Raw genomic sequence first — 13663 nt, 5'->3', positions numbered from 1 at the left:
GTTTATGAACTCCGTGGTGCTTGCACGCTCACGAGATTGCCTGACCGTGACGCACTCCTCAGAACCTAGCCCCACTGTTAAGCAAAGCATGACTGCACTGCCTTAGATTCTCCACGGTTCCGGACCCTGCACGGTTTAGATGACTGCACACGCAGAGGGCACCGCGTCTGAGGCAGAGAGCGGCTGGAGTCACAAAAGCTCTCGACAGAGAGTCAAGGAAAGGCGTGCTCTGCTTACACGACTCTCTACTTTTCTCTGGGTCTGAACTATTTTACAGCTAATCTACTTTTTTTAACCGAGCAGCTTTGCCAAGAAAAAGTTACCAACAAATACCAGCCAAACCAATATAAGCGATACCTATTAAATAAGCCTGACCCTACTAGGCTACTGACAAGGCTTTTATTTCCCTGGGATAATCTGGACAGCATTAGATTCTGTTACCAAGAGCAGCCAAGTCGAGGGAGATTATTTCTAATTCCACAGTGCCACAGATGCGGTCAGTAGCAACTGCAAGCTGGAAAGGAAACAAAGCCGGGTGTAATCCATTCCGGTTCACACGTTGCACGAGGGACAGCCTCCAAGCCTTGAATACTTATGTATGCATTTATCCATTTATTTAATCAACCACTACTAACGCCTACTGAAGGCCAGACACTGCTCTAAGTACTTTACGGACATGAAATAGCCTCTAACCTTTACACTCACCTATGGAGTGTGTGTTATAATCATCCCCGTTTTACAGATCAGGAAACTGACACACAGAATGGTACAGTAACTTGCCCAAGTTCACACAGCCCGTAGGTGGCAGAGCTAGGACCCATGTGACAGAGTCTGGCTCCAGAGTCCACGTGCTGAATCACCACGCTTAGTCTCCGAAAACCTATAGAAAGCGCCAGCCTTAATCGAAAAGTTTGGTTTTCCCCACCCTACAGTCCCTACGCGGCCCCAGTCTCCAGGGCATGCTTTCAGCTCCTCTGACAGGCCATCCTCCTCCCTTGCCCTGTCCCAACGCTCTCCCGCACAAGTCCTCCTTTGCTTTTAGGCATCTGCTCTCAGCTTAAACATCACTGCCTAAGTCACAAAGTCTAACAGTAAATGCCGTATTTCTCAGCACTCAACACAGAATGGCTTTTACGTATCTCCTAGGTAATTAGTTGCTGCCTATCTGTCCTTTCCAACTAGGCTGCGAGGTCCAGTACGTCAAACACCCTGTCAGTCTTGCCCACCAAGTGTCCAGACCACTGAACACGCACCGACCCGAGGAAAGGAAGTCCCAAAGTCAACTCTCCAGACTTTCTGTGGAAGGAGGGAACGAACGGAGCACCCTCCAGCCTCACGCTTTCTTTGCCAGACTTTCAAGTGTGGGACACACACCTGTGCTCACAATGCTCCCCGGACAGCCCCCACTGCACCCCTAACAGGTAGACTTCTGCCCAGTCAAGGCCTTTGGAAAGCACTGGCTCTGCACACGAATATTATGCGGCCCTCGACAGGCCACTTCCCCTGAACCGGCCTGAGCTTCAGGGCCACGACAGGCTTCGTGAAAACCCCAACGGAACGTAGCCTCGAAAAGAGGGAGACCTGCACCCCTCAGAACGCATCGAGACCAGTGTCGTTACCGACGTCGCGTCTGGCCTTCCAAGAAGCCAAGACCACGGGCGCCGCTTCAGCGCCCGACTCCCGGGCACCGCATCCCCAGGCTGGCCCCTGGGCAGGTGCCCGGCACACACCGCCCGTTCCACGAACGCGTGAAGCGCACGAAGAGACCCCCTCGCTGCCCGCGCCGCGCAGCTGTCCCGCGGCCTGACGGGCGCCTCTCGGCGCACAAGCCTATTCCTCAGGGACACGCTCGCCTCCCAAAAGCCCCCAGGCCCACGCCCCCCAGGTACCTCTCCCAGATGGAATCCTCTTCGCAGGCGCCCTGGTCGTCCGTGTCCGGCGAGCAGGAAGAGCGGGAGCTGAAGGAGGGCCTCCTCAGGCTAGCGGCCGTGGCTGTGGAGGGCCCGGGCTGCTGTGCCCAGCGGGGACACGGAGCGGCGTCCAGGGACGCCGGGGGAACGGGCGAGCCCGGCCCAGGAGAGAGCAGCAGAGCGCGGCCGGACTCCGCCGGGCTCGGCTCTGGGCAGGCAGGCGCGGCTGGCCGACGCCTCCCCGGACGGCGGCCCAGCAGCCGTGCGCGCTCCCCGCGCGCGCGCGCGCGCGCCGCCGCCCAGAGGCTCCCTGGCCGCTGCCCCGCCCCACCCCCCCCCCTCAGGCGGTGGACTGCGGACAGGGACAGGGACACCCTCCTGGGAGAACTCCTGGGGCCCCGCCCACACGCTCGCTCTCGGGGAACTGCAGCCTCCTCGGGTCTGACTGCAATGCCACACCCGAAACCATGCAACGTCTAGAAGAAAACATAGGCAGTATGCCCTTTGACAGCAGTCTTAGCAGCCTACTTTCAAGTACCATGTCTGACTGGGCAATGGAAACAAAGTACAAAATGAACAAACGGGACTACATCAAAGTGAAAAAAAATCTTCTGCACGGCAAAGGAAACCATCCACAAAACCAAAACACAACCTAACAACTGGGAGAAGATACTTGCAAACCATATATCGGATAAGGGGTTTATATCCAAAACACAGAAAGAACTCCGACAGCTCAACAACAACAAAAAATCAACAACCCGATTAAAAAGACGGGCAAAAGATCTGAGCAGTGACTTCTCCAAAGAAGGTATACGGGTGGCCAACAGGCATATGGAAAGGGGCTCAACATCATTAGCGATCAGAGGAAGGCAAATCAAAACTACAAGGAGAGGTCACCTTCCTCTGGTCAGAATGGCTCTAATTAACAAGACAGGAGACAAGTGTCGGAGAGGATGTGGAGAGAAGGGAACTCTCCTACACTGCTGGTGGGAGTGCAGACTGGTGCAGCCACCATGGAAAGCCGTATGGAGTATCCTCAGAAAACTAAGAATACATCTACCATATGTATGATCCAGCTAGCCCACTGCTGGGTATTTATCCAAAGAACTGGAAAACACCAATGCAGAAAGACACATGCACCCCTAGGTTCACTGCAGCATTATTCACAACAGCCAAAACTTGGAAGCAACCTAGGTGCCCATCAAGGGAAGTATGGACAGAGAAGATGTGGTGTGTATACACAATGGAATGCTACTCGGCCCTAAGAAACGATGAGATCCGGCCATTTGTGACAACGTGGATGGACCTTGAGGGTATTATGCGAAGTGAAATAAATCAGAGGGAGAAAGTCAAACACCGTGTGATCTCACTCATGAGTACATGATAAAAACAATGACGAACACGCACAGAGCAACGGAGATTGGATTGGTGGTTACCGTAGGGGGAGGGGGGGAGGGGAGAGAGCCAAAGGGGCGATGAGGCTCACATGTGAGGTGACGGACTATAATTAGTTTTTGGGCGGTGAACACGACGTAATCTACACAGAATTCGAAATGTATTACAACGTACCTCTGGAAAGCTACGTGATGTTAGAATCCACTGTCACTGCAATAAAGTAAAATAAAATAAAATAAAACAAAATAAAATAAAGAAGTGTAGGAGCCTCAAGAGGCTAACAGGCTTTTGCAAAGTTATTCTAGGGATTTTTACGGCTTGGCTCAGGGCGGCAGACACCAGCCTGAGACACAGCTGTGACATAGCCACGAACTTCAACTCGACTATATTCCGACTGGAGGGAAGTCAAAACTACTGTAATCATAATTTATTGAAGGCTTCGCTTTGTGCCAGATCCTGCGCCGACTGCTTTGCACCAACTGTCTCATTTGATCCTCACATCCAAAAGGCAGGTTACCGTTATTCTCCCCATTGTAAAGGTGACGAGGCGGAAGCAGAAAGATGGCAACCTGCCTGGAATTCACAGAAGGATTCTCTAGGTAATGACATGACTTTTGGACAAGACTTAAAGGTTTAACACATGACAGTGAAGACGCAGATCCCAGTATCACAGAACGTGAAAAACACTGAGTCCTGCCAAATGGATTAAAACGCTAATTATGGATCCTCACAATCTCTTGGCCTGTTTTTTCAGGTGAGGGAAAACGCAGTGTGAAAAACCGTTTGGGAACCTTGTATAGGCTCTCAGTGAACTGTAATTTTAATTTTCAACCTGGCAATAAAGCAGTAGACATCAAATTTCTCTTTCTTTCTGCTTTCTGAGGAATTAACTGCTTTTGTAATTCAGCCACTGTGCATACCTTCCTTGATTTCCCCTCCTTTCCATATGCTCCTCCATGTATTTAACAAATGTACATGAATTCTGTGTTGTTTTTTATTAGTGTGATGGCAACAATCAGAAGATTTTTGAATATCATCTTACTTTGAAGTTTAGCCTGGAAGCCACCACTTCTCCCGTTGGTGTATGTATGGGAACATTTTCGCAAATAATTCCATGATCCACATCAATAACTTCTCCTATAAGTTAAGGAACGACTTAAGTTACAAAAGCTGTCACACGTTATTCTTAACTACGTAAATAACTTAAAGTATAATGCAACATAGATAAATTCGTTATAAAGATAATTCACAGTAACAAATCAGAAAACCAAGTGAAATATAGATATCTATATCTAAAGAAAAGTTTAACGTAAATTTGGACGTTTTGACACATCTACTTGGAAAATCTTTCTCAGAAACATTACTTACCAATAACCTAATGTCAACATCATAATGAGAGCAAAGCTAAACTCTATCTGATATAACCCAGCCATACTCTTTACAACTACTTGTTTCTCTAAATTAACCTTTCTTACAGAAAAAACACGGTGCCCCAGAAAGGGAATTAAGACATTTATATATAATTTTTAAAAATATGATAACCAAATAAGTTTAAAAACATAGGATGATGAAGAACAATATGACATTAGTTCTAATTCTGTTATTTGATTTTTAAAAGCAAACAATTCATTCTGCCATATGTGCAGTTTCCAAAAATAATTCTAGAAATTTTGTTCTAAATAAAGGTAACAATTTTTTTTTAATGGTAATGTTAGTCACCACTCCTCACACTGCAATACTAAGTTTAGGAATAACTATTTAAATAAATAAATGTTGGTTTCTTTTATCTGTTAAAGAGTAGCTTCTAAAAAACTTTAGTTCTGTTGATAAACACTTAAATACAGGAAAAATACAAAAAAATTTGAGTCTAATACCTTTGATTTCCAACGTATCACTGAGGGATAATTCTATGTTAGCTCCATTCTTGCTATGGTTTTCAGACTCTTGCATGACAGCAGTTCTCTTATAAATGCCTCTTTTCACTTCATCAAAGACCCAAAACATATTGTACACTCGAGCAGTATAGCCTGCTAATTCAGTGATCTAAAACCAACACAGAGAAATAAAATAGAGTTAATATACTCAAGACAGACTTAAAAAAATATGCAATCATATAAGCTTTTTGATTTAATATTAAAGATCCTATTTTATTATACATGAAAAATAAATAACATATCTGATAACTAAAACAAGTAACGGTAAAAAGTTTCTCAAGAGAGCAACATAGCAACGTGTCAATGTAAGTTTGATTGGGATTATAAAACACATAAAAAATTATTCATTCAAGTCACGGTTAAAAACAAAATGTAAAGATTTCAGAATATTAGTGAGACTTAAAAATCTTTGGTCAAGGGGCTGGCCCCACGGCCAAGTGGTTAAGTTTTCACGCTCCACTTCAGCGGCCCAGGGTTTTGCCGGTTTGGATCCTGGGTGCAGACCTAGCACCGCTCATCAAGTCGTGCTGAGGTAGCATCGCACATAGCAGAACCAGAAGGACCTACAACTAGAATATACACTGTGTACTGGGGGGCTTTGGAGAGAAGGGAAAAAAAAGATTGGCAGCAGATGTTGGCTCAGGTACCGATCTTAAAAAAAAAAAATCTTTTGGGGCCAGCCCCGGGGCCGAGTGGTTAAGTTTGTACGCTCTGCTTCAGCGGCCTAGGGTTCACCAGTTGGAATCCTGGGCACAGACACGGCACTGCTCATGAAGCCATGCTGAGGCAGCGTTCCACATAGCACAACTAGAAGGACCCACAACTGAAAATACACAACTATGTACGGGGGGCTTTGGGCAGAAAAAGGAAAAAATAAAATATTCATAAATAAATAAATCTTTAGTCAAATTTCTGATTTGACTCGTTCAAATGACAGATTTCATTTCCAGAAAATTAGAAATTTTGTGAAAAGCTTAAGTTCATTCAATGAAATTATGATCCTTTATTTTGATATCTTTTTTCAATTTAAAATAGGTTTTAAATAGAAGAAAAATACATATTTTTCTTATTAGAAATGAATGCTTCTGAGTCAAATTGATTGTCAAAATTCCTAAGCTTGGCAGAGAAAATATCCCTGCTAGAGGATACCAAAATTGGGAGTGAGCTCAATGTAAATCTTCAACTCCTTTTCAGTCCAAATTCCACAATTCAGCTTCTTTTCAAGCCAAACATGATTTATATGCCCAAAGAAAAACATTAAATATGACTGTTTTCTAGGTGAGATTAAAGATAAGATGAGATAAATCTCTGCTTTAGTCCATAAGGCTCAATAGAGTGGTACCTTGCTCCTATCCTGCCAGTGATCCAATTTAGGCTGAATCTCCTGCTGTTTTTCTATTAAAAGAACACCTTGTTGTCAGGGTACTGTGAAAGGTGACTCATCTCCTGTCAAGACCATCTTTCTCAGTGAAAAGGAAAGCACAAAAACCATTCCCTTACAGAAATGTTTACTAGGAAACTGGAACCAGTAAGCGAGGCAGGTCACTAGTAAATGTCTCTTAAACAATAAATTGTGGAATAATACAACAATGCTGACATTTGTGTAAGATTTTTGTGTGTGCAAAACAAGCAGTAAAAGAGTGCATATTACTGTCAAAAGCTTTCTACCGTGTTTCTACTGTGTGAGAGGTCTGTAGCTGGATTAGTATCGCATTTCTATATGTTAATGTTATAGCTATTTAAAGGGTAATTTCTCAAATGTTATCCACAAAAATCTCCTGAGTTCTCAAGCAGAGGAAAACAGAGCTAAGGATTAACAAAATATGGATTCAAAAGAAACCTGGCTAAATATATTTGCATAAAAAAATAAAAAGTCCAAAACCAAATGTAGAGGTCAATTAAAGAAAAGCAGGAGGCAAGGAGTTAGTAGACCAGGAGTCAGGGTGGAGCGGGCCAAGAGTGTCTGAAAAAACCTGAGAATGTGACTGTGGACAAATTACTTTGGGATATAAGACAGGGGGTTTGCCCTTGAACTCTAACTCTAAAAAGGACCCTTGCTCCCTCTGGAGCTAGCAGAGAATGCATGATGCTTTCATGTGCTGTCATAGCAGCAATAAGATTCTTTAGAAGTGAACATTCTGTGATTCAAAGCACAGTCAGCCAAAATAAAGCAAAATGCAATCAGTTTTTGTGTCGGAGACAATGTAGAAAAACTAATTGATATTCTTTCTGTGACTTAGATACCAAAGTATTTTAATGTGAGACGGCCAAAATTTTGATTTGTCATTTAATTTTAATAAGTAATTTATTAATCAAAAAACCTATCCTCAAAACTGTGTCTTCAGATTATCAAAATTACTATTTGAAAAATTTTTTAAAATTGAGTTGGTTTGGTACGTGGCCCTAAACAACTGGTTTTACTTTTATTTTTTTAACCCAATTCAAGAAATCAGTTGTTGAATGAGACTGAAAAGTTTTGTGGGTAAATCACAAACTTTGTAACTCTTTTATATGGCTTATTCGAGGCTTATTTAATAGGCAGCTAAATTTATAAAGATGCTCTGGCAATTTATATTGATACAAAAGCCACAAGAGTAATTAATAGTGAGAATGTCTGTCCATGGGAATATTATGTAACATCTGAACTGAATAAAATGATTTCCAGTCTTAACACTGTGATATTTGCAGGTCATTACCATTCTTTCAGCAAGTATTTATTGACCACGTACAACATTCCAAGCATTAAAATGGATATTAAGAATGTAAAGCTGAGTAAGACAGTTCCTGCTTTCCACTCAGGGCCTGGTGCAGGGGATAGTCAATTACAGTGTGGTAAAGCACCAGGTGTACTGTGAACACAGAGAAGGTAGAGCCAGACTCTGCAACGAAGGCGGAAAGAAGGTGGAATCACAAGAGGGTTTTAGAGGTGGTTGGTGAGGCTTGACTTGTCAGGAAGGATGAGTAAAAGTTTGCAAGGTATATAAGTAATATTATTGGCTAACATTTAGTGACTGCTTAATATGTATTGTTTTAAACATTCTACATGTATTAACTCACAACAACCCTACAAAGTCAATGCTATCATTATCCTTATTTCACAGATGATGAAACAGACACAGACAGGTTAAGGAATTTGAGTAAGTTCATATAATTTGTAAATACTGGAGCAAGAATTTAAATTTAGGCACTCTGGCTCCAGAATCCACACCTAGGGGTGTGGTTTTTTTTTTTAATTAAAAACAAATACATCATACTATAGACAGAAAAAGAGGAGTTATAATTGAAAGTGTAAAAATTAAAGGGTATTAGCAGCAATATACTTGGGAGGGCTGCCTTACTCTTAGCAATGTTTGGTAGAGAAAAATGTTTCCAAAATACTAAGTATATCTTGTAATTTACATTTTGCTTGATTTTCATATATCTTATTTTAATCAAATTGATGATGAGAAATGCAAGTACCTCTTTGTATGAAGACATAATCCTTTCAATAGCATCAGCTCCAGAGGCCAATAAAGTTCGAGCAGTAGTAAAGGCTTCTGTCCGTTCACTAACCATAGCTTGTTTGGGGCCATCCTCTAGATCTAAAAGCAAACTACAAAACTATTGAGTTTTTTCAAGTAACTAAATGTTTTATTTTATACAGATGAAATTATGGCCAAAACAACCACATGTAAATTTTTCATTAGTACCAGCAATTTCTTAGAAATTTAATGAATTATTGAAAATACAATATTTGTACGAGATTTTATTTAAAGCTTTCTTTTGTTTCATTATTTTTTTAGAAGGAGACTTGGAACAAAAGTAAGTCTATAGGAATTATGACTATTTTCACTTAGCATTCTTTTAACTTTTTCCAAATTCAACTCCCTGCCCTTATTACAGCTAGGCAATCAAATACTATGGATTTGGTCAATAAAATACTACTAATAGGAATACAAGCAAATATTTCTAGTGTAGTTCCTTTAATAGAAATGCAAGTTAGCTGACCCTCATAATCCAGCCTCTGTCTACCTGTTTCAACCAACCCTCACTCTACAGTCTAGCGGCAGCCCAAACATGCAACACTCTATTTATCCTCTGCTATTTGCATACATGATTTCTTCTGACTTCAATATACTTCTCTTCCTTCTTTGTCTAGCTCTTTCTTCAAGAGTTAACTCTTTAGTAAAGGTTTCCCTGGAAACTTTTGCTGGCCTTTCCAATGGACTTTAAGTTTCTTAAGGGTCAAGAATGTGTGTTTTATTCTTTATTCCTAGTACTCAGCAGAGTCTCCAGCACATAGTACTCCTTAATGTGTATTGAATGGATGCATGGATGCACGGATGGGATGGATAGATGAATGAACATCCTAAATTACTGTCAATGCAGAATTACGGTTAAGAGGAGTCAGACTAGGTTTGAATCCAGGCTTTACTACTTATTGGCAGGTAGTAAGGTAAGTAGAACTTGCCACTTATCCTCTCCATGCCTATTTTCTCATTTGTAAATGAGGGAGACAATAATACTATCTCAAACAATTCTATCTCAAAGAGTTGTTTTAAGGTGAAATACAAATGAAGTGTTAGTCTAATCTATGGCCTATAATAAGTTCTCTAAATGTTAGCTGTTATTATTTTCTCTAGTTATTATCGCATATCTATTTAATTTAGTCTCATTCTTCAAAATTGTTCTCTCCAAGTCATTATTTTAATCTTTCCAACAATTTGAGTCTCTATCTGGCCCGTCTATAGATTATTTCCAAAGTTCTAAATTAAATGCTGAAAATTAATGAAGAAATTAGAGTGATATAGATAGTCATAGTCTAACTTTGATATTTATTGTTCTCTGACTTATCTCAGTGCAAAGGTTTTTTTTCTCCATATCAGTGCAAATATTTAACTTATGCCCTATTATGACTACCAGATAATTTCATATTTACTTGCTCACAGACAGCTCAGCTGGGTTTGAAAGAGATCCACGCATAATATAAGGTAAAATGCACTCAGCAGATATTTACTGAACACCTAGATATGCAAGAAATTAGGCAAGGTGCTATAGGACATGCAAGGATAAATGTGATTTTCAGACTCTTTCCTTAGGGAGCCTACAGTTTGGTAGGAGAGAGAAGATAAGTTCCCAAATAACTATGCAGGGCAGCCTATGAAGAGAGTTAATGGGAGGTGTTTAGAGGAGGCAAAGATCATTTCTTGCTGCAAGAGACAGGAAATGCTTCATGGAGGAGTAGACTGTGAGTGAGGCCTTGAAGACCACATATAATTTCAATAGATCATAAGTATAGTATAAGCAACAGGACAGAGAAGGGAAACTTCAAGCAATGCCAACTGAATGATAAACAGCTTGATCAAGTTACAGCATGGGTTGGTATCAGGCACTGATTTCACCCGAGTATGAGAATCACCATGAGTTCATGGGGCCCTTTTACAATAGTCTAGGGGCCACCCGGTGGCCGAGTGGTTAAGTTCCTGAGCTCCACTTTGGCAGCCCAGGGTTTCGCTGGTTGGGATCCTGGGCGCGGACACGGCACCGCTCAGCAGGCCACGCTGAGGTGGTGTCCCACATAGCACAGCCAGAGTCACTCACAACTAGAATATACAACTATGTACTGGGGGGTTTTGTGGAGGAGAAGAAGAAGAAGGAAAAAAAGAAGATTGGCAACAGTTGTTAGCTCAGGTGCCAATCTTTAAAAAAAAAAAAAGAGGACAAATAGTCCAATGTGGTTCCTCCTAGCCCTACTATTGTCACTGCTCTAGAGGACTCCTGTTAGCCCCCTTGAAGTGAGTGAGTTTCCCTGAGGAATGAAAAAAGAAAGGCTTTGAGTGCTGGTATAAGTGAGGAGTGAAAAATGTGATTGAATAAATAGACTGGAAACAGAATGTAGATATTCTTACATTTAAATGTGTGACAAAATTTAGATAGACACAAAAAAATTACCGAAAGATTCTCAGCAAGCTACCAAAATAGTGAATTGCTGAATCAGTTAAAGCACTAAGAATAGTTTTGGCTCATAGAGAATCTGGCTGGTGATCTAAAATAATCATGGGATTTTATGAATTTGGGTTAAAAGCGGTTTAAATAGTAGCTTTTACTGACAGTCTCTGTTAAGAAGTAAAAACACTAGCACAGATGAACTGGTGTTTGACATGGCATGGTACTTTCCACGTCGCTTTAGCAGATTAATGCCTATTGGGTTTTCTTCGTGCTTTTAGCAACAAAATTACAAATAGCTCTGGACAGATTTCATTTGACTTTTATTCTACGGATTGTTCTTTGGAAAGTACTGTGAGAGCAGTGCCAGTAGTATTTTGCCATGCTCACAACAGCCAACTGCATAGCCTCTGTGAGAAGGGTACATTCCTCAGTGTCAGAGATATAAATTCATGACCTAAAGCACTCACCTATTTTGTATCCCAGATCAACACATTTTATCTTCCTCACCAAATATTTTGAATACGTTGTCAAAAGTGCCTCACTTAAGGATTTAATATTTAACATTATATCTTCTCATTTTACTGCTATTTTCAGCTCTGCTAATAAAAGGATATATTGAAACACGGTCACATCTGTTGCTATTTCACTGAAAAGGTGAGAAAGGATTTAAAACTAAGGTTATGTAATACATTTGTCAAAACCCATAGAACTGTATAATACAAAGAGTGAATCCTAATGTAAACTATGGACTTCAGTTACTAATGTATAAATATTGGTTCATCAGTTATAACAAAGGTATCACATTAATACAAGATGTAAATAACAAGGGAAATTATGGGAGGAGGGGAAATTTGGGAACTGAACACTTTCTGCTCAATTTTTCTGTAAACCTAAAACTATTCTAAAGAAAATTGTCTATTAATTTTTTAAAAATTAAAAAAGCAGGCTACCCTTCTGTACTTTTTTCTTTGGACTTACAATCTGAGTTTATTTCTTGTCATTTATGTTTTATCTTTGCCACCTTGACAAATCTCAATCTTACCCTACCTCATACCATATATAAACATCAATTCTAACTGATGATCTTAATGTGAAATGAAAAACCAATAAATTTCTAGAAGATAAAATAGGAGAGGGCCGGCCCAGTGGTGCAGCGGTTAAGTTGGCACGTTCTGCTTCTCGATGGCCTGGGGTTCGCTGGCTCAGATCCCGGGTACAGACATGGCAGCGCATGGCAAACGCCATGCTGTGGTAGGCGTCCCATGTATAAAGTAGAGGAAGGTGGGCATGGATGTTAGCTCAGGGCTAGTCTTCCTCAGAAAAAAAAAGAGGAGGATTGGCAGTAGTTAGCTCAGGGCTAATCTTCCTCAAAAAAAAAAAAAAAAAAATAGGAGAATAACTCTATGACCTTGGGTGACACAAATATTTCTTAAACAGGACAAAAAAAGCACTAACAACAAAGAAAATGATTGATAAATTGAACTATATTAAAATTATGAACTTCTCTTAGACACTTAAGAGACTGAAAAGGCAAGAATAGAGTGGGAAAAGAGATTTGAGTGTGTGTGTGTGTGTGTGTGTATCTGACAAACTACTCATTACAGAATACACAAGAGCTTTACAAATGAACAAGCAAAAACCAGATAAGCCAGTTTAAAAATGAAGAAAAAACTTATCGGTACTTCATAAAAAAGGCTATCCAAGTAGCCAATAAACAAATGAAAAGTGCTTAACCTCCTCAGTCATCAGAGAAATGCAAATTAAGACTACAATGAAGCACGCTTATACACTCATAAGAATGCCTAAAAGGAAAAAGACTCACATCAAACATTGACAAAGATGTGGAGCAACTAAAACTCTCATACGTACTGCATGATACTATTTATATAAGGCTCAAAACCCAGCAAATACTAATGAATGATCGGTAAAATGCCTGCCTTTGCTGTGGCATGGGGGCAGGGGCAGGAGGAAGTGGGGATGGGGGTAGGAGGCTGAAGATGAGGATAAGACTGGGAAGGGGTTTCTGGGATGGGAGCTTCTAGGATGAAGGTAAGGTTCTGTTTCTTCTCAGTGGTGCTTACGTGTATGGGTTGACTTTGTGACAGTTCACTGAGTGGTACACTAATGATTGTGCCGTTGTGGGCATGTATGTTATACTTTAAAAATTATAGCTCCTGACACGAATAGCTAATTACAGCTACAAAGTATGTCTTTGATATGTACTGATAATTACTGTGACAATAATTGGTCAACAAGAGAGTAGTCATATGTAAACTGACCCAAATACAAAATTATATTTCAACAATTTGGCATTTGAATATGAGACATACTCCTGCAGCAGGAGCTATGGAGATCATCTTGTTGGAAGTACATTTTAGGAATAAAATATCACCCATGTTATGAGGGTTATGGTAGAGTTCAGTTCCATTCCTAAGAGTGCTTTCAGTTGCTACTTCTGATGTGCCACCTCACGTTAGCAGATCACCAACATGTGGA

General features: G+C 40.8%; 1 protein-coding gene across 50 annotated transcripts in view; it reads right to left on the bottom strand.

Annotated features, from left to right (window-relative positions):
- LOC138915132 (ATP-binding cassette sub-family D member 2-like) overlaps positions 1-13663 on the bottom strand; it is a 403352-nt gene that overhangs the window by 378243 nt on the left and 11446 nt on the right. For all 50 annotated transcript variants that reach the window (XM_070259423.1, XM_070259431.1, XM_070259433.1 and 47 more), the window contains exons 5-7: positions 8699-8820; positions 5180-5348; positions 4348-4442 (exon numbers count right to left, since the gene is read on the bottom strand). In XM_070259423.1, coding sequence (XP_070115524.1) covers positions 4348-4442; positions 5180-5348; positions 8699-8820 — 386 coding nt within the window. The remainder of the gene's footprint in view (positions 1-4347; positions 4443-5179; positions 5349-8698; positions 8821-13663) is intronic.

The sequence above is a fragment of the Equus caballus genome, unplaced genomic scaffold (assembly GCF_041296265.1).
Source record: "Equus caballus isolate H_3958 breed thoroughbred unplaced genomic scaffold, TB-T2T haplotype2-0000437, whole genome shotgun sequence".
Lineage (NCBI taxonomy): Eukaryota > Metazoa > Chordata > Mammalia > Perissodactyla > Equidae > Equus > Equus caballus.
The sequence above is the reverse complement of the archived record's forward strand: the minus strand, read 5'-3'. Positions and strand labels throughout refer to the sequence as shown.